The sequence below is a fragment of the Pagrus pagrus genome, assembly GCF_965226575.1.
Source record: "Pagrus pagrus genome assembly, chromosome: 10".
NCBI lineage: Eukaryota > Metazoa > Chordata > Actinopteri > Spariformes > Sparidae > Pagrus > Pagrus pagrus.
The window spans coordinates 19,072,477-19,098,117 of NC_140194.1; the positions used below are offsets into that span (position 1 = coordinate 19,072,477).

Genomic DNA, 25,641 nt, shown 5'->3' on the forward strand with positions numbered 1-25,641 from the left:
TACTACTGCTGTGCTGAAACACGGCACCAACATTATAAAGCGCTTCCTCCATTATTTAACCTTCAAGTATGAATGCATTTTCTGAATATGATGTAGTTCAGAGGATTTCACCACTTTAGTGTGACCTTCACAGACTGTAATGAGACTGCGAAGGAGACTCCTCGGGTGAGGATACCTTTGGAAGATTGCATAGTGGTGTAAAAGAGATTATGCCCCTGGGGTGTTTAAATGCTAAACAGGCAAAACGACCCACAGTGCTTTTGGTCTTTTGATCTCCCACCTTTTTAAATGGAAAACAGCTCCAATTAATTCAGCAATATGATTAATAATATAACCTAAATATTCCATCCATTGACATACAAAGAAGTGCAGACTGCTGTTGTGCTATTCAAGACATTTAGAGTCAGTTAAACATTTTTATTTCTTTATTTATTCTTCATTTTCAGATACAAAGGCCAAACATAAAAGGAATCCTCTTAGAAACACAATACTGGAATAAAAAAAACAACTTCAAATAGAGTTTAAATTCTGTGAGGTCAACAGTCAGTATAGAAAGAAATGAACTCATACCATAAAAACACATCAATGTCATCAATTCTGATAGATCAATCATAGAAAACCTGAACAGCGGGGAAACAAGATATCTACAATACTTTGATACTTTGAATGTTAATGAACACCTAAAGAAAAGAAGCTATGCCACCAATAAATTCAAATCGGTTGAACTTAAACTGAGTAATACTATTCAATAAAATGCATGCATACACGGATAACAGTGGTGACTGCTCGTGGAATCGTCTGCGACAATAATAAATATTGTACAGTGTTTGACACCAACATCTATCCTCGACCTCTCAGTGGCACCGCTATCCCCTCATGCATTTTTTAAGGATATTGAATTAATATTCATTGTTATCAAAACTAACACAGTATAATATTGCACAAGCCCATAATTCATAATTCATGGGGTGGAAAAGGTTTAGAATACTGTGACGGGGGCGGCAGAAGCGGATGATATGGCGGGTCGTGTCACATGTCCAGTCGAACCGTAAAAATCAGTTTTAATTTGGTTTCTCTCTTACAGTCTTATCAGCGGGGCCTCAGCTTTTAACTGGAGGCAGGATGTTGGACCCCAAAAATAGATGGTCGGCAGCAAACATTAACATCTACTAATACGGACAGTTCTCAGTACAGAAGTACTGTATATATGCATGTCACATATTAACACCAAACTCAGACTTTCAAAGCTCAGTTTAATCCAACAAAGAAACTGAACTGCAACTTTATTTTCTTTTTCTCCTATATGTAGTAATGAGTATCTTTACAGTTTGTTCTTTAAAGCACAATACTGTTTTTTTCTTGTTTTTTCTTTTTGGTTTTTAGATATTTCAAATGTCAAAACACGAACATCAAAGTGCCATGAAAAAAGTTTAACTGTGTGAACACAACTAGAAGCACAGCCGAGTGTGTGAGTGAATTAGTAGCGTTTAAGTAGCATTTACTGTACATTAGGAGCAGATCTGCTTTGACCTGAGACGACAACGTACATCATATATTTTAAATATGCAGCCTCTACACTAGTTAATCTCTCAGTTTATGCCTACCAATTAGTGACACAATTATTGGATTGTTATTGATATAATACTGCCATTCTAGTCATTCCAAGAATCTTGTCAGCAATTAAAAATTGATTTGAAATGGAAATGTCGAGATCTGAAGAATTACAGATGGTGAGAAAAATCTCAACGCATGCTTCTTTACAGAATTATTCCACTTCAAACAGCTGTTTAGCCAGACACAGCTATAAACTGACCATAAAGATGATATTTTTTTAACTGAACCAAGTCATGAGATTTGAAACACATCTGCTGTAGCAGCCAGTAACGTAAATACTGAAATAACAGTGCAATGTATAACAAAATTTAGTCAAGAAACTAAAACATAACATTTCAAAAGATGAGTTCTTGTGTCAGATTTTTGTCACACCAGTTCATGTGTGAATCTGTGTGAGTCAATAGCTTTTATTCATTATCCAAAGAGCAATAAAGTGTCTCTTGTCTTTCACTTGACAATGATCTCAAACTCTTTTTGTCCTTTGTTTATAACATCCTGTCTGTCAATGAGGGTGTCTCCTCCAGCTTTGAAATCACATCTGTTTCTCTGTTAAACTGACTGACCGTGAAAGTTTATCAGGTTTATTGACCGATTGTGTCCCACAATGACAGAGATTAATTTATTTTATGACTCTTTTGTTTCGAGTGTCTGTGTCACTGCACCATATACTTTTTTTTATTTCAAATAAACCCACAAAAATAAAAAGATTCAAGGGGGCGTTGGCACAAGATGAGTTTATTACTTAATACTGTTTTGACTTTCAAATGAGTTTGTAGATGACGCTTGGTAAAAGTTTCAATACGCTTCCCTAAACATGTTCAGTTAAAACGAGGAATAGCGTAAATAGTCTGTTATTGGCTGCTACACGTATATGTTTTACTAGCGTGATTACATTGTTTACACCATGGGTGTTAACCTTCTAAAGCAGCGCAAACAAATGTACTTAAGGAAACATGAACTGAGGATTTTACCGTCCAAACCACTGCAGAGAAATACTCTGAATACTGAAGAACACACAGTGACACAGCTTGAGATGTTTAATCTCTTATTTTTGCTCAAACAAAGACAATAATATGCCAAATTGTCTTGTAAATTGATTTGGAATTCAATATTTTTCCCCACTAAAGAGCAACAAGCAAACAAACATGTCTCTTCCCAGATTTAAAGACAAAGGCTTCTTTCCAGAATATTAATCATATTTTTTAATTCACAATTTCTTTTTTTTTGGAAAGAAAAAAATCAACTATAAATGTCAATATGTCTTCTAAAGGTAATATATATTCTGTGTGTCTTGAGCGGAGGTGAATGGTTATAGGACGTGTGCAAGCTATTAAGTGGAGCTTATGTACATCACCAGCCGTGGGTCTTGGAGGTTCAATGTTCCAGGTAGAACTGATCTAGGATCAGAGTCTAGGCAGCACCAACTGATACAGCAGCAGTCCTGTTACCCCTGACCTCCGACACAGGGACGAGGTGGAGTCACCACCTTTTATTTAGCTTGTAGGTGGGATACAAATCTGACCCCAACTGTGCTCAGTGACAAAAAAGATATAGAGTAATTTCTTGAAATGATCACAGATTTGGTTCAGGTGGAAAAGATGAGTGATCGATTCAGGAAATGGATTAAGAAGAGACACAGGAGCTAAACTCAACCAGGGCCCTGATAACAGTGGTTAAGGGTAACATCTCCCACCTCCAACCAGCCAGGGTTGGGGTGGTGGTGTGCTACTCTGGTGTTTGCTGCCCCCTAGGGCTGAGAGCAAGGCAGTGCAGGTGTGGCTCAGGAAAGAGAAGGGAGGGAGGGAAGAGGAGGAGGTAGAGAAAGGGGGAGGAGGAGGAGGAGGGGGAGGTGGGTCCAGGATGGCGCTACTCGTCACAGCCGAGAAGCTCGATTCGCAGGGTGATGCGCTCGTGCCACTCCCATGGCAGGATGCGGACATATCGGCCGTAGAACGGAGGCTCAAAGATGTTCTTTTTGTGAACGTTGTTGTCGCTGTTGCCTGGGAAGATCTGGACAGAGAACAGCAACAAATCAAAACAATACAGATTATAGCTGTTGACAGTTTTAAAAATTCAGATAACAAGACTGTTGATGCTACTTGTTTCCTTAATGACTAAAAATATTGGTCACTTCTGGAGTTAAAGTCAGTTTTTACTTCATTTGACAGCTTGTTTACATTTACTCTTTTGTTGTACGTATATAACTAGATTTTTTTAAAACGTTACTTTTCCGGCTTAAAATAAACTGCTGTCCCAGCTAAATACAAATAAAGTTGTATGACAATAAACTGTGTATATTTTCAGGGATTATTCTCCTATAATAACAATAAGAATGCAACAGAGAGAAACGCATATTAAAGCGCTCTCTGGCCCTCAGGCAGAATGAAATAGGGTTAAAAACTAGTGACCGACTCAAACTTTCTGTGGGAAAAGCAGTGAGAAACAGATCAATCAATAAGTCAACTGAACACAGACATCAGAAAAAATCATGAAATTGACCTTCACAATCAGTAAAACCTTATAAACACATGCAAACATTATTCCATCAAAGACAGATTCAAATCATAAACTGAACTTCAATAACACATATTTCATCGATTAAGTCAGAAAACTGTCACTTGTTCCACATCCTGACTTAATACTTCATCTGGCTGTACTAGGGCGCACATCTGGCAGGTGAATAGACTTTTGGATGCAATATGAAGTGCATACAGAAAACTAATCAAACCCAGCGTCAACCCAATTGCTTCCAGGTGCAGAGACGAGTACGTCAGATAAAAGCCAAGCCCCTTTTTATAGATTCCTTTACAACCACACAAATAAACAACTCTGAAAAAAACTGTATTCTTTACTGTTTTCATCAAATTCAGCAAGATGTTGTTCATTCTATATCAGTGAATATCATCATTATAAGAACATATGTATTTTCTATCAGATGTACAATATTTTTGATTAACTGTATCAACAACATATCTTACATGTCCTCATAATACTGCTATTTTTTTCTTAATTATTAATTTCCACGTGGATCATTTCAGTTTTAGGTTTTTTAATTAACATTTGCAAGCATGTTTCTAAGCACAACTGGACTGACCCTGTCTGTCCTCGTGGTCTCGTCTTTCACGATGGTCCAGGACTGTCCGTCATCACTGTGAGCCACTTTGAAGGCTGTGACAAACTGGATGGAGCCGAAGTCTTTGGCCCCCTGTGTGATGATTCCTGTGATCTTTTTGGGAGACTCCAGGTCCACCTAAAGACACAGACACAGCTTCGCTTAACAAACCTATTAATGGGAAAACAAAAAAAGCAACAAATATCCTGGCCCGTTATGCCTTTCTGTCCTACCTGCAGCCACTCAGATCGGTTGTTCGTGGCGGCGGTCCAGGCGTTGGTCTTGCCCTGTTTGTCCAGCCGGGCGTAGTGTGGGTGCCAGGTGAAGGCTTCGATGCCCCAGGTGCGGAAGGTGCTGGAGGCCGTGATCTGGCGGTTAGACACCAACCGGGACTTCATGCCCATCGGCTCTGAACAACCTGAAGTGTTTGAATACACTGTAGAGGTGAGACCAGACAGAGAGACAGAGGAAGAGACAGAAAAAGAAAGGAATGGAAAGAGAGAGAAAGTATGATAGACAGGGGACGGACAGAAGCAAGCCCAGGCCAGCCAGCGACGATGATGTGAAGTGCGAGCGCAGCAGATGCAGTGGACAGTGATATGGCATGCAGGTGAAACCATAAATGAGCAGCTTTAGGCTTAGCTAAGCTCACATGGAGGAATCTTTAACTGCCTTCAACTGATTTGTTTCCACCATCTGTGGTTCAAGATAATCACACCCACATTATGATATTATGACATTAATGACACAAAGTATTCTCATACTTTCTGTATCATTTCACATGGTCAGTATGAGACGAGTGCAAATCCTTAAATAGAAACAAACTTCTGGAGCTCATTAAAGTCTTCACAGGCAGTAACAGACTTTTTAATGAGTATGAGTTAGTGAAGCAGCCAGGCATGCAGGTCAGATGAACATAGGGTCAAAGACGCATGAAAACTGTACTGTTGAGCTTCGCATGTAGCTGCTATGCAACATCCTTTCTCATTTCCATAACATCATTTTAGAGCAAATGTACTTAAAAGTACAAACATCATTTAAAAAAGGGCCCAATCTCATGCATGATGGCTGTCTTATGCCGGACTGACAGGCGACTGAAAATTTTTGAAACATGCATTGGTGGGAGGAGGACAGACACTGATCTGATGAATGAGACGACAATCAAGAGAGACAAATATTCAGCAGTGTAATGAGGTCGGCGAGTTCAAAAGAATCAAACTACATAAAAGAAACAGCTAGAGGAACAGAAATGTGCTGCATACAGAAGACTTAAAAGAAAATGTATCACATCTGCCTGCTGGGGCGACAATTTTTAGATGTGAATGTGACTTTCAGTCCCTAAATCATTAGCATCCAATGTGCAGTATGCTTGCCAGTATCACTCCAAAATATGGTTTTGATCAATACACATCTGTGTTTCTAAGTTACAAAGTTTAATTACAATCCTCTGAGTAACACCCTTCGAAATATGATCAATCAGTGAAGAGGGCTAAAAACAATTAGTGAGGAAGCATATGACTTGCATACTGGTTTAAAAAAGAAAAAAGACTGTCGGATGACAATTTTTCCCACCTGGAGTTTGAATACTTAAATTGTGAAAAAGCTTGTTTCAGTCACTAACAAAAAGACACTAACAGAAAGATACTGAAAGACAAAAGTGTGTGTTTTGTATGTTTTCTGTGTGAGTTTACCGTTGAGCTCACAGCCCACCATCTCCATGCGCAGGGTGCAGGCCTTGCGACACACCACAGGGACAATGCGGATGTACTGGGCAATGATCGGGGGGTCAAACAGGTTGGTCTTGGTGCCGTCGTTGTCCACGTTTCCAACAAATACCTACAAAGAAAGGAATTAGTAAACTGTGTCAAGTGTACTATTAATTTGTTATTTGAACTGATAAGTGATGCTAATGATAGTCTCCTTACACGGTCCTTCCTCTCTCCTTCTGTTCTGTACAAGGTGTAGGTCTTGCCGTCCAGGCTTGAAGCCACCTTGAAGGCCTTGATGAACTCAGCTGTTCCGATGCGACTGGCACCCTGCGTCACAATACCTGTAAAGCGCATCTTTCTTTGCATATTGATCTGAAATTGTAACGAGAAAGCAGACATTCATAAATGCTGTTTATTTTTCAATGCGACTTCTATCCAAAAGTTTAATTAAAGCATCAAGTGACATACAATGACAGCAGGACATGTGGGGAATGATTAACAAAAGCTTAAGTTCTAATTATTTAATGGTAGACAGACAAGATTTTTCTAGCCTGGTAGATCTACAAACATCCAGACAACAAAGCATTTATCCAACTATGCACTTTACATCTGTCTACACATCTCACCTCTATCCATGGGTTCTTGTCATGTGCAGCAGCACTCCAGGCGTTAACCAGCCCCTTGTTGTTAAGGCGGGCGAGCTCAGGTCCCCAGCGCTGCAGGCCCAGCATGCTGTAACGGACCGATGAGGCTGAGATCTGGGACTCAGCGATGCCCCCTCCCTCCATGCCAAGCAGAGAAATACAGCCTGAAGGGGAGAGGTGGGGGGGCAAATTCTGACATCAGCGGAAGATTTCCTACTGTGACAATAACCTTTCAGAAGCCTAGTAAAAGCACTCATATTTCTTGAGAAAAAATTAGCTTTATTAATTGCTTTACTTTAAAATAAATAGGAATTCTGCTACTGTATATAAATATAGACAACACTTTTACACTAGTAGAGCAGTAGAGAACAATTGCGAGTGCACAATGAGAGGGACTTAGAAAGAGAATCAAAATAATCAAAGTCTAACACACATTCAGCTATAGTTCTTGTGTGCACTACAACCTTCACTGAGCTTTGTAAACCATTAAGTCATTAAGGATGCAGAGCTTTGAATCAGCTTAACTAAATAAAGTATTGATTCCTCATTTGGCAATCTCTCTTAATGCTGCCTATTGATCATCCTAAATTGCAGCAGCTTGGCAGCCTTCCCAGTCCTGTCATCTTCAATGTCTTCCTTCAATCGTACTTCTTTCAATTAATATTTTTCTACCAGCAATAGTACACCATCGCATGTGGATTGATTATGCCTCTGTGTATATGCGTGCAGTTAGTTTACTTGAATAAATGTGAAATTATTGAATTTGTGAAACACATCTAGTTTACACACAGTATAATTAGTTATAATTATTTCCAGGTAAAGATAGTGACAGTGATCAACATGATGTATTTTCAAGGGTTGACTGGTCATACTTACGCAGTTGGCAGTGTTTGCCCACATAAGGGGAGGGACAGTGGCATTTGAAATCTCCGTCCAGGTCCCTGCAGGTGCCACCATTCTCACACGGCTGGCCGGCACAATCGTTTACATCTGCAGAGAGATAAATCACACCGTTACTCACTGAAGTCAAACATAAACAGATTTCCGGTCAACTGTCTTGAAGCCGATCACAGTTAGTGTGAGTGAAGATCACAGGTCATGCTGAAGAGACAAGAGAAGACAGAGGGTTTGATGTTTCTTCAACTGCTTCACACTGAGGTTAGTTGAAGCCATGCCAACAGGACTGCAGGTATAGCAGAGAGGAGGCTAATGGGAGGTGCTTGTTCCTTGTTATTAGACAGTAAGCAAAGTATAGATCAAGATATCAGAGACCAAAGAACCAGCTGCACAAGGAGCTCATTTAGTCAAGATGTGGAGTATATAATGGAAAGCTCCCAGGAGTGAATGTGTTTAGCTGGGTGAGTGTGGAGATGAGCTTTACAAGAAATCCCAAACTGCATGATAAAAGTATAGTTAAGTATTATTGAGGGCCATTTCAGTGCAATGTACTGTACGTTTAATTCCCTTGTAATTCTTTGTTTTGCCTCTTGATGGCTCCCCAACCAACACTATCTGTCCAGCTCAAATGAGTCGCGGTGAGAAAAACAAGTCAGCAGAATGAAATGGGAATCAACTCTAACTCCCTTTCATCTCTCACCCACAAGAACTGTCAGTGTGACTAACCAGCTTTGAACACACTCTGTATTGACCACATAGGACAGGAAAAAGGCACAAATTTAGCTGGTTGTATAGATGACTCCAAACCAAAAGGGGGATTTCAGTGGGTATTTGGAGCTTTAATCCTCAGCGGTTATTATGGAAGAAAATACGCGCAAACAATCCAGACACACCGGTTTTATTTTTCTATCCAACAAACACACACATGGCAGCATCTCCCTACCCACATGCTCTCTCCATAAATAGCTCCGTGTCCAAACGTTCATTTTCACACAGTCGCAGGAGGAATACAGTTATTTTGAAATGTGCATCCACAAACTCTGGATAACGAGGTCCACAGGCATGACACTTCTGGCTCTGAAGCTTACACAAAATCACATTAATATACTTTTTTCTAGCAGCAGCAGCTGAATATTTTACACATCAAGCTCTCTACAAATTGTAAATAAGCTCTTTGATCAATTTAATGTCTTGGAACACATCAGGAGGTAGCAGCTGCCTCTGTCTGAATCCACATATGCTGAATATTCATAATGTCATGGCATCTTTGGGTTTTAAGAATTTACAATGTGAGGGGCTTTTTCCAGGGCTAGAGGCAATTTAACGTGTTTTAATTATTTTAAATTAGGATACTGAATAAGAGTAAAAAAAAAACACTGTTACAAAGTGTAACAAAATAAATTGATTAGGTCAGTTTTGCATTAAGACCAAATACCCTTAGGTCGGAGAATATCATCAGCTAGAAGTTAAAAGGTAACTCATGAAGATGGATGAAATGATTCATTCCAATTTATTTGCTGTATGGGGATCAAATCAAATAACTATTGTAGGTAGTATGGGAGTATTGTTCTAAAGCAATCCTTACTTTAAGAGGTTGACTGGACATATTGTTGACAGGATATCAGGTTACTAACAACCGACCACGTGTTCCTTACCTTGTTGCATACAGACTGAGGCTTCGGAGTAGACACACCATACAACCCAGACACCTATATCAGTAATTGATGACAGACTGATGGAAACCCTGGGCCTGACGTGCGTCAGCTTGTGGTTTTCTCTCCAGTAAGAGGATTGGGCACCAGGACGACCTTATAGCCTGTCTGCCCCAGGGTCTAATCCATTTACCAGAGGAGGGGCAGTTGACGGAGAAGCCTAAAGAGCACATAGCATCACTGAGACAGGTAAAGGAACAGGTGGAGGCAGTACGACTACAAAGGTGTGTAGGTTTGTTTATCAACAGCGCTACACGTGCCTGAAATGTACTCACTCATGGAGTTCTGATCAACTATAATCATGAAATGTCTTACAGAGATGTTTCCGGGTGAAAACTGAGCAACTGTCAGCAACTTCAACCAAGAAAACCAATACTGACATCTAATCAGCTGTTACATACTTAGCAGTATCTGCTATGAGCACACCGTTTGTATATACATATAGATTTTTGGAAGCAGAGCATGTGCTAGACACTCCATGGTCTGTATCCAACAAACCCTGTAGCTTATTATGGAAACAGCACACTACCACAATATTTAGAGCATCAATATCTGTCCCAGCATGAAGCGAAAACCAATACAAATCTCATGCGGCTTGTTTGAAACACAACCCTAATCAATGCAAAGCCAAGGTCAGCTGGCAGTGCATGTGGTGATCAGCAAAGCTATCTACGTCCAGGATCTGTGCTACAGCCGGCAGGATTTGGGACTAAAAAAATGTGTGAGCCTGCGTCTGACGGCCCAAACCTGCTTATGTGTTACTGTGAGAGAAGAGTGTTATACGATACATTCTCCATAACTCACAGTGTGAGGCCTCAGCCCACAAGGTACTCAAACTGAGTTTTAAAATTAAACCATCTGTGGGGTTTGTACACTTTCCTATGAAGTCAAAGAGCAATGACAGTGTGAGAAGTAAAACTTAGAAAAGGTATCTTTTATCCCCACAGACACATTGTCCAACACTGTATTAAAGTATTGAATTTATGGTGTAATTGTTATGAATATCAACGTTCCACATTTTAGATGCAACATTTGTAATGGGACTGTTGCAGAGAAGAAAAGTTGGTCTTTTCTTCCAACCAACGACAACACAAAATAAGGAAATTACATATTTTTAAGCACCACTCTCACCGTTGCCATGGTAGAGCAACCAAGGGGGGGTGCTCTGAAGGCTTTATGGTCACCAAATAAAACCACATTAAAGTAAAAAAAAAAAAGGCTGAAAGGTTTCCAGATGTGTAATTTGCTGTGTACTGTGTGGACAGCCTGCAGTGCACCAAGGAGCACCAGCAGGACCCAGAATAGCTTTTGAATCGGATCTCTGCCAGGGTGTCACTCTCTGCTGGAGGGATGAAGAGCTCTGAGACAAAACTTCTGATGTCATAAAGTTTATTTACAGAGCATGGTATTTAAAGCTCTGTCTCGAAGCGCTCACCCTGAAAAGATCATGGTGACATCAGATCCCGTGTGCTAGAAAATGATAGCTATGGTTCAAGTCTCCAGCATTTAAAATATCTATATTACTATATTTCTTAAGTTTGAACTAAACATTTACTATTTTTGTAAGATAAGCTTACCTAAACTCATAATGTACATTTGCTACAGTAAGGCTAGATATTTCTCTTTTTCTTTATAACGAATATACAGAGGGAACTTTAAGAACATCTGAGTCAGAGAAATAAAGTGTCATAAAACTGACAAAGTCATGACTTTATGTCCTTGTGGGTTAAATAAAAAAGTGAGTCTTAGAAGTTGTACACAATGGATTTTCCCCTTGCTGAACATAGAGTTGCCACCACATTATGGTTAAATATTTACAAACGTGGTTGTTAAATTTTCTGAAGGATCTCAAGCAAGGCACTCAACCCCAGACTGCTTAGTGGTCAACAGAGGAGGAGTTACATATGTGAATATACAGTACTTATGAGTGAATACCAGAATGCTGATGAAAAAGGGTATTTTGACAAGAAAAATCTGACTTCAGTAATCTTTACTTTCTACAGTAAGATTCTTTCTAATACGAACCAACTTGCCAACAACGCACACTAATTAACTGTGAAACTGAATTAAAATCTCAGTTCCACCGTTGAAAACTGTACAGTTCTGTCATATCTGCTGTATTGATTTCATATTCATGAGAGCACCCTATGTGGCTCATTGTTTTAACAGCCCTTATAAGTCTGTTGCTGTTTTCATGTTTATGTTTACCTGTGAAGGCTCAGTCTCATTTGTCAAAACACCTCAAAGATACTTCTGTTACTTCAGATGATGTTGTCATTCCAAGTAAGCAGCTTTGGGGATCTAATAGGACATTCTAGCATGTTTAATGTGGACAATAGTAACCTAGGAAATGCATGCCAGTCTTAGTCAGATCCATGACAGCACTAAGGGATACAGGCATGCATACATACATATATATTATACATACACAAACCCTGTACTCACAGGGGGCATGGAGCCCAGTCTGCCCACGCAACCACATCCTGGGAGGAGCTGAAAATTCTCCCAAAACAACTGAAAACGCAGCAAATGCATGCACACCCCCCTTTGAGACTTCCAAGAAGCAAATAAGTGCCTTAATCTGTTATGAAAATCTGGGATTTGGAGACTGTAAGCAAGAAAAAGACTCCATCTTCCCTCACTTTTTCCATTTGCGTTGGCCCAAAGTGAAGTGAACGGCTATTGACATTTCCCTCTCTCTTTCTCTGCATCTCCATACTTGAGCCTCCCATAAGGACACACACACACACAAACACACACACACACTCTCTCTCTCTCTCTCTGCAACCCATAAAGGCTTTTAGGCCAATTTGACAGGACAGTCAGAAGTGCTGCAGTCAGACCTGAGTAGTGAGTGTGACATTGTCAGGAGGGCAGACTTAATTCATCGTTCCGCCTCCACGTTCACTTTTCCGCCCGGCAACAGTAGCAGTACTGACGTTGCGAACACTCAGCGTGGACCGCCACTTTCTGTTGGCTAGGCTGGCATGAGGGATGAACTGTGTGTGTATGTGATTTCTAAACAGTCTGTATATGAGATCATGAGCTGTGTGTGGTTGTTCATGTGGGATGAGCTGCACTCAAATGATTAAGCTTTTTCCAGTGGAGATTTTCTTGCCCTCTTGATCCGTTTCTCAGAGGAATTCTATTCCTTTAAGGAAAAATTTATTCGCCAATGACATAAATTGTAACTACATATTGGTAAAAAAACATATTTGTCATTTGTTTTTTACTTCATTCCCATACCTGAAAGTAGGCCTCAAAGAGAGGATGGTGCTATTTTCTACCATCTTATTCTATTCCCAACTAGTCCATCTTTCACTTCTTTACTGCTGCGTTATTCTATTTATAGTTTTCTAGATGCAGTGGTTTGTATGAGAACAACTTCTATATCTAACTCCAGTTTGCAAACACCTACTTGTCAGGCTCTGTTTTAGGCAGCTTACTGTAAAAAAAACCAAAAAAACAAAACAAAAAGACAGTTCATCCTCCAATAACAGGCTCCCATAAATTTTCACACTTGACCAGTGAGAGATTGTGGTCACATTTTTGAACTTTTTAATCAATTTCTGAACAGAAAATGTGCATCTCAATATACTTTTTCATGTGTGAAGTAAGTGTCAGGATGCTTGTTAAATGTTTAACTACACTACAACTCCCAGAGCTAACCACAGTCACTGGATTTCTACAGCCTGTCTCTTTCTGTGTATCATACAAACCATAGGAGTTGGCTGCCATGAGCCTCACGCCTTACCCACACCCACACACACACACACACACACAAATTAGAGAGCACTTAAACTGTCACAACACAGTCATCAGTAGCCGTGAATTGAGGGGCACCTCCCTGACCCCGCCGTTCTCAGAGGGGTTCTCAGAAACCAACACGGTCACATAAATTCCCCTCATCATGATCCTTCAGGCATTATCTAATTAGTGTAAATGGCTTCTCTGCAGAGGGCTCTTATTCTGGCTGCTTAGACATAAGTACCTGCCAATGGACTTGTGAATGTATGGATCTTGATGAGCTGTGATTTGTGGTTCTCAGGGGTTAAAGAAAACACAAACCGTAAACCGTGGCTGTATTTTTGATAAGGCTTGAGGGAGTTGAACAACAAATCTTTTAATATGCAAGCACTTCTTCCTGTCAGGGTTGGTGAACTGATAAAAAGGCGGTATATCTAACGTGGAGATTATCTCACTGCCGGTTTTGCTGTTAGCCTTGACTCAGAAACAAGGAGAGATAGTGCTGAACTCAGCGGTTCCCCCATCGGTGAGTGTGTGTGTTTGTATGTGCATACTGTCTATGTGTGTGTATGTGTGTGTTGCTGAATTCCTCAGCCTCCGCATGCAGCCAAGAGAACAGAGAGCACCTGGATCCAAGAAGGATAGGAGACCACAGCACGAAACATAAACACACAGACATCTTTCTCTCCTCAAGTCCCATTTCCACTGTTACCTTTTTGGGAACTTAAATCAGCCCCTTGGACACCTAGGATAAAAAGGCATACATGATCAAACACAAAATATAAATAGGCTTTTCCCTAAAGCCCCAATTGATTCCTGCTAAATTACTTCTTTGTGCACACTTGGCCACTGTTATTCTGCCGCCTTCTCGCGCAAACAGTAGCCATCTGTCTCTGTGTGCTGGGCTGGAGGCAGTTGGAGGAGCACAGCACATGTTCCCACCGTTGCTTCCCTCTGACCCTGATTGAACCAACCTAGTCTGAGTGACGTGTGAATAAAGCTCCCATAAGGACGACAGCTGTCTGTCTGGTGGCCAACACTCACAGCAGCTGTCTGCATGTTAGTGTGTCAGGTTAGACGGATAAACAGGGACCTCATTAGACTTGCTAATTAATTGTATAGGTATGTATATCTGTAAAAAAGGATACAAGCATATCAGAAACATTTTAATTTGGTGTGCTGCTGCAGCTGAAAATAGTGAGGATGCAGTGTAGTGATTAGTAAAAAAGGGGGGAGTTTTCCCCAAATGATCAAGACTAATGATTGTGATTCAAAATCTGTTTCAATACTTTGACAATCAATCTTAATTACACTTAAATTAAAAATAAAATATCTTAAAGAAATTTTGTTGTAATAAGATTGCACCTACTGATGCCCACTGATTCTGACATTTTGCAATGCTGTTATGATGCTATATAATGTATATACAGTGTTTATAATATTCACTCATAGGCAGACTTGCCATTTAGTTATACATTTATACAGTACAGGGGTGCCTTATGGAATGGGAAAAAGGCCTACCAAAATGTAAATACACTGAAAACTTTTAATCTGGCAGTAACAAAAATACTTCCAAACAACAGAACAGAGTTTACATGGATCATGATATAAATACCCAAATATGACTGAGTGTAACTGATGTGGAATTGTGTCAGAACTAAACTACTAGAACCCCTGATCACTTCTAACACAACTGTACAGTTATAAAGCCATTGAGGAGGGAGCACAGACTTACTGTTCTGGCAGTGAACTCCATCAAAGCCCGGCTGGCACTTGCAGACATACTCGCTGAAGACATCACCTCGCCGGGACTGACCGGTCACCTCGCAGATGGCATCATTCTTGCAAGGATTGGGGTTGCAGGGCCCTTTTGTATGAGGAGAGACACAAGTAGGAGAGGTTTAACAGCACTTGAGCAGTAATACGTATTTTTTTCAGGAATTGATCTAGGGCGAAGTCTAAAAAAACAAAACTCAGATCTAACATTCATTTCAACCTCAGGTGCATGGCTTACCAGTCTCAGTCTCATTGCAGGTTTCTCCAGAGAAGCCATCAGGGCAGATACAGATGAACGGAGCTCCTGCCCCAGTCACACAGGTTCCACCATTACTGCACACATTCACCTTGCAGTAATCACCTGAGGAGAGAGAGGGGGGGGGGAGTGACAAAGTGACCACCACACACTTTTTTCTCATTCAGAGAAATCATCTACATTGTTTTAGTCAACGTCTCCTCTTACAAGAGCAAATGTTTAGGGTTAATTTCTAAAAAACAACTAGGAATGTATCAGCTAAGCTTTCACTCAAACCTTTTTGACTGAGGTGTTGGCTGCTTTCATTCATTTAAATGTGTAGTGTTGCAAACAAAATAACGCAAAAGACAGATTCTGTAAAAGAGGAGCATAATGTTAAACTGGTTGTAAATCTGGTTTGATCCAGCTGTGTACTTGGTGTACTTTTCTTTCACATTCATAAACAGCTGACTGCCAGGCATTTCCTGTCGAATCAAATCTGATATTTCCAGGCCCATATTTCAGGACAGGAAGAAAGCGATCAGACTTTGTTGCAGTAGTGACTGTTGGGAGGAGTTCTTGTGCAGTTTTTAGCATTAAAACCAGTTTATGTTATCAATAAGAAGAGTAAGAGATGTTCTGAGACAGTATCAGTTATAATGATATTTTATTCCATTATTAAGTTGTTCACTCCACGCTTTTGTTGTGCTGCTGAGTGAAGAGTAAACAGCCTACTGCAGGTTGGATGTGCTGCTTCGAACAGCTGAGTAAGCCATCACTACACTGTAAACACAACACAAACACTCGATGCTTCCACCAGCATCACAGCCGCTTGGCCTGAACCTGACAATCTGGCAGCTCTCTGGGCATGAGGGAAATCATGTCATCTCTCAGTGGGTGGGGAAAAAAAGGAATGAAGAGGCGTGTAGTGTTTTTCAAAAGCATGAAGATTGAATGAGCTATGATTTACAGTCAGAGAGAGTTTTATTCCAAAAGAAGATTTATTCCCTACAGAAACTATGACAACAATGCTTACAAATCCTAAATGTCAAAAACTGGAAATTAAGTGTCCTACAGTACATGAGTGAGGTAATCTAGGTTCTGACAAATGAATGTATCATCTAGTTTATACAATATATTGAACCAGTAATTACATTTTTCTCAATATAGATACAGCACATAGCATTTTGAGTGCACTTTTCAATTATACCCTGTTTTGACACTTACAGGAAGTAAATAATTGGGAGTCTTTAAACACCCGTGAAGACAGGGAGGACATTTCCAAGTTAAGACTCATCATTTGGATAATTGTTCAGGGAAATTGAGGTTGGACCCCAAGTGTGAAATTGATGGTTATGGTACCACAGTGTCTGTCATACAGGCTAAAAAGGATCTCTGACCCTGTTTTTTTAGTGTTTCAGTGGGGTACCTCCTCCTACCTCAAACAAAGCAGACTCGTGGGAGTAGATAAATATTTTTTTAGACTTCTATAGTAAACGAAAGTGGTGTTTTAGTCCTGCTGAGGATATAATTCAGAGGCCACAAGGCCACGGCTGAAAAAGGCATTTTGAAGAGACTTCTAACTTCCTGTGTATCGCTGCATCCTCCCCATCCATCCTAAGCCCACACATCTGTATAGTTTTCTTGCTCTCAGTGGTTTACTCAGTATGAACTCTGGCAAACACTACAGCATTGTGGAAAAACTGGACTCCATTTATTATCCATTAGCAATCAAGGAGATGAAGGGAGAAGAAGAAAGAAAGATACACTTTGCCAGCATCCTGTTTGGCTGTTTATCTACTGAACTGCACTTCCCACAGATGCCCAGTCTTATCAGTGCTGTATCCAGTATCATGGCCTTCAAATGCTTTCATATCTCATGGGACTGTAAGGCAACAGGCTGGGCTGGCACTGCCAACACATCCGATCCAAAAGCTGCCACTTGTTTATCTTTGGGAAGGAACACAACCTCCCTTCCTTCATTGGCAGACAGCTCCCTTCAGGAAACCCTCAGAGCTGAGAAATTACAATGCTGAATAAATTACCCACCAGGAATATTTTAATGGAACAATCTGATTAAGATAAAATTACAAGATAAGAGAGACAACTGACTTAATTTAACTGTCTCTATGAAAATTGCTTGTGGCCTGCCCTGACTGAGGGGTAATTTAACGGGAAGCTTGTCTGGATTCATGGAGGAAATTAAATTTGTGATGTATTAGTCAAGGTGGTCAGCCAAGAGACAGTGGTCAAACCACCAGAGGACTTAAAATTCCCCGAAGTGATGCCACTGTCTGTAAAAATCACATCTGTATGGAATTACACAGGAATAAAGAAAATATTATTCTCCCCTTTTCACTACACTATACACAGTGTATTTGAAATATGATGGAATTTGCAACACTTTCCACATGTAAAACAAAAGAAGCCTTTGAATTAAAGAGAAAAATATGCAGCATCGAGTTATGTGGTTTCCACCCCACATCAACTGTAAGCTCCACTGCAATGTCAGAGGAAACCAGAGATTTCCCATTAACTAACAGACAACTACAGCTTCAGACAAGCATGAGTTTATATTACAATTCAAATCTGTGGGTGTAGTATCAGTTTAGTCGGGGTGGGGAAATCACTGCTGAAAATTAGGCTCATTTTCAACTTCCACAATCCAAACTGCCAAACCAGTCAGAAACAGAAATGTTGCTGTGGAAAGACAAACAAAACAGCTATTCATCTCCATCATGTTTTGGAGGTAACTGAAATCTCAGGACAAAGTAAATCCAAACTATCTGCATGGATAGATACCAACAGGTATATGTCAGAAATGCTTTTTGTATTTTTTGTAAATTGACCACAAAAAAACGCGGCAGCAACCAAGATAAGAAAAAAGTAACCAAACCAATCTATAATCCAAAAATACATGTATGGGCACTGCTGTTAGTCCAGAGATCTCAATGACCTCTATAATAACCCTATTCAGGCTGGTGAAGTAAAGACTCCTAAATGCCTTTTACAACAACCAAAATGAAAACAAGCCTGAGCATGTTAACATTGTTTTGATATTTCAGTTAATGTGGGCGTGGATCTGTAAACACAAGCTGAATCCCAGAGACAATATATCAGTTGTTTTTATTATGTAAACACACAGATATTTGCTCTTAAAAGTGCAAAAACTACTATGAGTCACCTGAGGTTGCAGCCACAAACATCTATTTTGCAGCATTTAACAATGCATTACAAACATGTTCAATAAATTTGTCAAAATTACACCAGTGCTAAAAGTACTCAACATGGTGCCCAACTTTGTCCTAACCACAGTGACAGATTAGGAAGGTATGCAGAGTTTTGTTTGGCAGGACAAGCCATTTCCACAGGGCATTGTGCTTTTCTCACTCCTTATGAGTCATGGTATGTGCCTTTCCCATGATGCCTCAGCCCAAGAATGAGCTTGGAATACCAGACCATAAACACAGAGCAGTAAGTACCAGAATCACATAATGAGACCCACTAACAGGAAGGTGTATGTGATTGTGCAAAAGCTTCAGTCACAGCTGGGGTAGGGTATCATGTCAGTGCGTGTAGTAATATTTTTATTGCGGATATATCCTAAATTAAAGGAAGTTATCACACTGAATGTAGGTACTTTAGCATCTTATTAGTATCAGTTATAACGATGAGCAACTACTTGATGTGCCAACAGCTTTGCCAATAAAGCAAGTTTGTATTACTGTCCATTGCAACTTTAGCTGAAGAAATGCTCAAAATATTAGCGAAATCGCAATATGACCAGGTGCAATATCCACATCGCAAAGTGTAAAATTTTTTGACAAAGTCAAAATGTGTGACAAACCGGCATTATAATGAAGAAGTAATGCAGTAGTGCTGCAGAGATGTCCTTTTTTGAGTGAAGAATAAAATTATAATGGAAAAATTATCATCCCAACTAATCGTGAATTATATCACGATCACAATATGATTTTCTTTTTAATCATGCAGCTCTCTTGGCTGAGAAAACTTTCACAAAACTGCTCAATAATAAGCAACTGGCATTTGGCTGCAGGTGGCTGGGTTTGGCATGAGTGACCCTGACAAGTCTTGTGCTTACCTCTTAGAAACAAATGAGTGGCAGCACAACACATGGTACATGTTTCCTGTAGGAGCTTCACAGAAGAAGGCGTCACTACAAGATATTTGGCTACTTCTGAGAGGATCAACCAGCGATCTGAGCCAACACACTTGCCCTCTGACCATATTAGAGCCCTGGCGAATAGAGGGAAAGGAAACATAACCCTTATACAAGGCTAAGCAGAAGTCACAACAACAGAGTGAAGCACTTCAGGACTGGATTGGTGAGACCTGCTCTCGGAAGTCATTGAAGGACTCTGCGCCATGACTGAGGATGAAGAAAGGGGAGCCATTTCAGGACATAAAGGGGGGGGGGGAGGTTGTACTCTTTGAGGACACTCACTGCAGCTCATATTAGAGAAACAGCGACTGGTTACAGAGATCAAATAGCACTTTGGACAATATTGACATAAGTGAGCCAGCAATCCTTAATCAGTTTGATGCGAACTACATCAATTAGATAGACAGACAGACAGACAGACAGACAGACAGATAGATAGATAGATAGATAGATAGATAGATAGAAAGAACTTTATTAATCCCTGAAGGGAAATTAGGTTATCATAGCGGCAGGTACATTCAAGTACAAATACAATCAAAATACAAGGGCAAATATAGAAACATTACATGTAGTATATACAATATAAAAAAAACAATATACAATAAAATGCTTAAAATAAAATTTCTGGGCTCAGACGTAGTTTAGAGAGGTCTCACTGACAGAGCATGCTATTTTCTGCTTTAGGAAAATACACACAGTGCACAGCAATGGGCAAGAATCTCTTTCCTCTGAATTATTCTTGAGTTATCAAAGATGACGTGGAATAAATCAGAAGTACATAAAAATGAATACAGTTGGACAGTTTAAGAAGGCTTTGAAGGAATTAGCTTGTGTGTGTGTGTGGTTACGTCACTGCTCATGTCTGATGTGTCCCGAGGCCTCAAAACAGTAACTGCTCTGCCCTCTGCTCTGTCACGCACACACTAACACGCTGGTGCATATAGGCTGGCAGGGGTGGGAACTCAGTGTTCCAGAAAGTCAAGGAGAAGGGCCTGCGTCACGAATACACACACATACAGACACACACTTCCAGCGCTAGTTAACCCTAGTTAAAACTGTTAAGGATGTGCTGAAGGATAATAAGAAGGCTTGAGCCCTGTGGACTGCTGCTCATCCAGTCTGATGTCCCACCACCATCACCTGCTGTGTGCTCTAAAGGCCAAAGGAGAAGGGAACCTGGACATGTGTAACAAGAAGTGGATTTATCAAGGCCTTGTCCTTAAATAACCTGTGTCTTTTCAATATTAAGATCAGCAGGACTCCAGCTGCAGGTGAGCTTTCTGTAATCTGCACGTGCTACTCCAGAGCAACACAGCCATCTGCCGCTGCACGAAAAAATAAAAAAACAAGGGCCAGCCACTAAAAATACACACACGCGTCACAGACCATCAACTAAACAACAAGCTTTTCTCTGAAGTACTGTAACTGAAACAGAGCCTGGAATAGTAACACAGCAGCAGCAGCAGTCTAAAGTGAATGGAGTGAATGTGAATGTACCTATATATCAACACTAATGAAAAGTTAGCAATTTTCTCTGATCGTCTTCCTCTTGGATTCACAGTACCGCCGATTTTGTCCTTGGCTCACTGTTCAGCTCACATGACAGTTTGTAAAATATTAATCATGGCAGATTGGAAAGTGGAGCGACAGACACTAATAAAGTGGCCCGAATTAGAAGATTCTCCATATTGCAATGAAACATTGATAAGGAAGCCATTCAAAATTCAAATTGGAAGAAAAAGAGCCTGTCTTGTCCTGCGGGACTTTGTGGGAAAAGCCACTAATAAAGTCATCAGAGCCAAGGACGACAGCAGCCTGAAGGGAAGACCCACCACAGGCAGATGGTAATGACAGAAACACACACATTCATATTTCTCTCACACACATTCACAAACTTACTGACACTCCGGAAACTCAGTGTAAAAGTACTCACCGAAAAAAACTCACAAAGCTGCAACCAACTATTATTTTCATTTTCTAATAATGTGCAGTTTTTTTCTTGATTAATTGTTTTGTCTGTTAAATGTCATAAATTAGAAAATAAAATGGTCTCATTGCTGTGTCCAACCAACAGTTCAAAACACAAAGATATTCAGTTTTCTATCACACATGACAAAGAAAAGCATTAAATCCTCACATTGTGATATTTTCAGACTATATCCCAATTTTGAGATCTTCTCAAAACAAATGATCACAATATTTTTTACCAAATACCTCAATATTGATGTTAATATTGTGACAATATTGTTGGGATGACTATTGGTACTTTCACAAAATATTAACACAATGAAAATCTTGATAAATAATCATCAGTAATGTGGATATAATAACCAAGTAGGTACTAAGGCTTATAAGTATTAGAACAAGCAGGAAAGTCTGTTAAGTTCAGAAAACAGCACTTGCAGTATCACGACACATGATATCCAAAATCTAAAATGATATATTGTCTCATATCACAATAACGACATAATACTGATATACTGACCAGCCCTAGTACATCAGCAATAAGGAAAACCTTATAGGAAATACTTTAAGCAGAAGACAAGGGCGAGAATAATTTAAATTAAATATAATTCCTCCGTTTCATGACCCCAAATAAAAGTACAAAACTAATTGTCAATTTAACTGTGAATATGAAACATCCATCACATAGGCAGGAAATTAAAATTCCTGGTTAAGTAAGTCCAATAACTGCCTCATATATCAAAATCCTATCTTACACCCACAAGTAAATTTGCACCAATTTCACCTGGAAAGTCTTCATATGCACCTGCCTACCTCCTCAAATTATACACATACACACACTCCTGCCATGCCATTGGCCCAGCTTCCGGCTATATTTAGCCCTGGTTCACTCAGTTGCCCTAAGTGGTCTTGTTGTGAGAAAAGACTGCCTCAGCCCTGACACAGAACTCCATTTTCCACTTCTCTTCCCTCAGCACTAGGCAGAAAGGACAAGTGAGCGACAACCTGCTGAATTGAGCCTAATCAGGTAAAACACAGGGGGAAAAACTCCCCTCAGCTCTTATCCTGCCCTGTAAACAGTCCACATGACACAGCAGCAACAAGTCCCATCCCCCCAGATCCCTGACAGCATGGAAAGCCCTGTTGTGGGTGGAAGTCCACTGGCATGTCTGTGTTGGCGGCTGCATCCGGAAAAGTGACTCAACGTTGTGGTCAGTGCAACCACACCTATTCTCCACGGCTGTCCCATCCCTGAGCATTGAGGAACAAACATGTTGGGATGTGTGCTTCATTTCAGGCTGCATGCTTTTTCAACTTCTATTAAAAAAAAAGTGTATCAAACATTTATGTAAGTGAAGCACCAAGGAAAATCTAGCAGTCTGTCTGTTATGCCGGGCTATATAAGGACATTACAGTAGAAGGAATGGAAATACAGTCCAAATCCAAGTTGATAGTCATCAATTTTGGCCACCCTGTATCTGTTAAGAAATATTTGTTTCTGTTACCTGGTTCCAACATGAGTTAATCTCTAAATTCAACAACTCTCCTTGTCCAGTAATGAAGCCACATGCTTGCATATGCAGCATACAGTGTGTTTGTCAACATAGTGGACCAGCACATGACTCAAAATGTAATAATGGGGCATTGAAATGCAATTTTTATGATCTTGTCAGCTAAAGGGGGTTAAATAGGACTATGTTTCTGATGCAATTCATATAAAAATGTTTTATAAGCAGATTTAATGCAGCATTCGGGTTAAATATGATTATTTTAAGCCCATGTCAGGACTGCTCTAATCACATATCTTACATAATATGATTTACTATTTGCTTTAGTTTTAAATCCCTATCTTATACAATGCTTCCCTGCACATTTATACATAAATCAATGAAGAATGGAAAACATACCTGACCTATGACAGTAAGTGCAAATGCCTGAGGGAGGAAATGTCAATGGTTGGTCTGTTTTGCAACTCAAAAAAGTCAAAAGTCCACGTTTCATTGGCCAAGAAATACACTTTTACACACACTTTTAACCCAAGAACCAAATTCTGCTCTTTGTCAATGTGCAAAAAAAGGCCTAAATGTAACAGGAACATTTCCACATTTGGAAAAAACATCAGCACACCAAGGAAAACATGCTTGTGTGACATGTGATGCCTTCTCCCCAGTGTGTGAGCAGAAAATGAAGGCAGGAGAATCAGGCCATTTTACCCTTTGTCCATCGGCCTAAATGTGTTTGATGCATGGAAATGCAAACAAAGCCCATCGCCAATGGCATGAGGGTAACACCGGGCAAGTATAATAGCCAGTCTGTAGGTTGTGTGTCACGCTCCTTAAAAGGGGCACTCTGCGCACAAAAAAGCCTAAAGGTATTATTTCTGTAACCACACACTTGGTCATGAGCGCCTAGCCTCTAAAACATGAAAAACAAGCGGATATAATCGATTCCAAATTATTATTTGTGATTTCTTAAATTGTGAAACCTCTCTGAATACACAGCTGTCCAATCTTGCAATTTCAGCGCCACCAAACACTGTCTCACTTCTCACATTCCCACACGTCCTGTCAACTTATTCAAGGACCGCTTGAACTTGCCCACCTACAAATGCCCACTGCTCTGTTACTTCGGTGATGAATTGACAGTGCCTCTTGTGCCAGGCTGAGATTAAATCGTCACATACCAAATACACTTTACGAGCGAAAACGAGCTGTCGTACTGAACAACTACCTACACATATTTGAACTGAGTGAATTTGAAAAGAAGAAGACAAAGTCGTGGATAGAAAGCAACTTTAACGTACAACTGTTTGCCCGATTCAGCAACGGTGCGGGGACATTAACAGCGGCGGTTTGAACTGTAAACAAACACAAAAAGGCAACTTACCGTTTACCCCAAGCACCAGGCAAGCTGAGAAAAGTTGCAGCAAAAGGAAAAAACTTGTCTGCTCCTTCATAGCTGCTGTTTTTGTGTGCTATTGTTGAGCTGTAGTTTGTTAGTTAAAGGGACCGTTGACAGGACAGCGACCCTCTCGCGCTCTGGACGTTGTTGCTACTGTGGCTCGTGCCTGTTGTGCGGCTCTAAACTCCCAGGCAGCAGGCGTAGAGCAGGAGCACGTGCGCCTCAGCTTTCAGCCAATCGCAGCCTGGCTTGTAATTGTAGCCCCGCCCCCCCTCATTCCCGCTGTAGATGATGAACAAAGAAGAAATTAAATTACCCTGGAAACAAAAGGAGCTTTTATGGCTAATGTGCTGCACTGACTTGAATCTCTTGATTAAGATCTTTAATATAAGAGCCAGCTGAGGAAAATAATTGCTCCTCTGTTTTGGCAACTGTAGTCACAAAAACCTGTGACCTAATTAAGTGTTTCTATGGGGTTACTTCAGGCAAAGGTCTGGAAGAGGCCAGCAGTGGTGTAATGTAACAAAGAAAAATTACTGAGGCACTGTATTTGAGTATACATTTGAGGAAGTTCAAGTCCCTTTGTGCTTCTACTCCACTACATTTCAGAAGAAAATACCGTGGGCTGCATTTTAGTCACTACCTCTCTATCTGCCATCTTGGCAAGATGGCGCTGTAGAGGCAGGGTGACGTGCAGAGAGCTCTGCAGGATTTTCTTTAGTTATTTAGTGTCTTTTGTAACTTATGAGTGTTATTTAAGCAGTGTTGGGTAGCATGACAAGTAAGATTACTGACATTAAAAAGTAACTTCTTACGGTACTGCATTATCTACTCAAAAGTAACGCGTTAGAGTACTTTTGAGTTACCAAAAATTGTCTAAACAATTTTTTTTATGTCTGAACAAATTAAATAAACTCTCTTCGTTTTCATGACGGAAAAACAAACTGATCTTATAGGACAACACCGTTTCATACTGTTTTACTTTGTTAGCGGACCCTGCCACATTTCTAGCTTCAAACAGTGTTCTGGGGACCTTGTTTTCCTCTGAGAACAGCTTGTTTCTTCAGTTATGGAAAAGATAAATATTTATGCGTTTGTATTTTTACCTCATTACTATTTTAAAGTATTAGTTTTAAAGATATTCAT

The 25,641-nt window shown here is 40.2% G+C and overlaps 1 protein-coding gene across 4 annotated transcripts; it reads right to left on the reverse strand.

The window, feature by feature from the left end:
* Positions 1-403: 403 nt before the first annotated feature.
* mfge8b (milk fat globule EGF and factor V/VIII domain containing b) lies at positions 404-24,666 on the reverse strand. Of its 4 annotated transcripts, none has more exons than XM_084364859.1 (11): positions 24,481-24,666; positions 15,450-15,572; positions 15,171-15,302; positions 14,148-14,180; positions 7,956-8,069; positions 7,062-7,243; positions 6,652-6,807; positions 6,418-6,562; positions 4,960-5,144; positions 4,709-4,864; positions 404-3,624 (listed from the first exon to the last, which is right to left on the reverse strand). In XM_084364859.1, exons 1-11 carry the CDS (start codon positions 24,548-24,550, stop codon positions 3,481-3,483), a joined length of 1,440 nt encoding a protein of 479 aa, XP_084220985.1. In that variant the 5' UTR covers positions 24,551-24,666; the 3' UTR covers positions 404-3,480. The 4 variants fall into 4 exon arrangements, with proteins under 4 accessions (XP_084220985.1, XP_084220984.1, XP_084220986.1 ...); XM_084364858.1 differs by having other exon boundaries at positions 4,960-5,162; XM_084364860.1 differs by lacking the exon at positions 14,148-14,180 and having other exon boundaries at positions 4,960-5,162.
* Between the last annotated feature and the right edge of the window lie 975 nt (positions 24,667-25,641).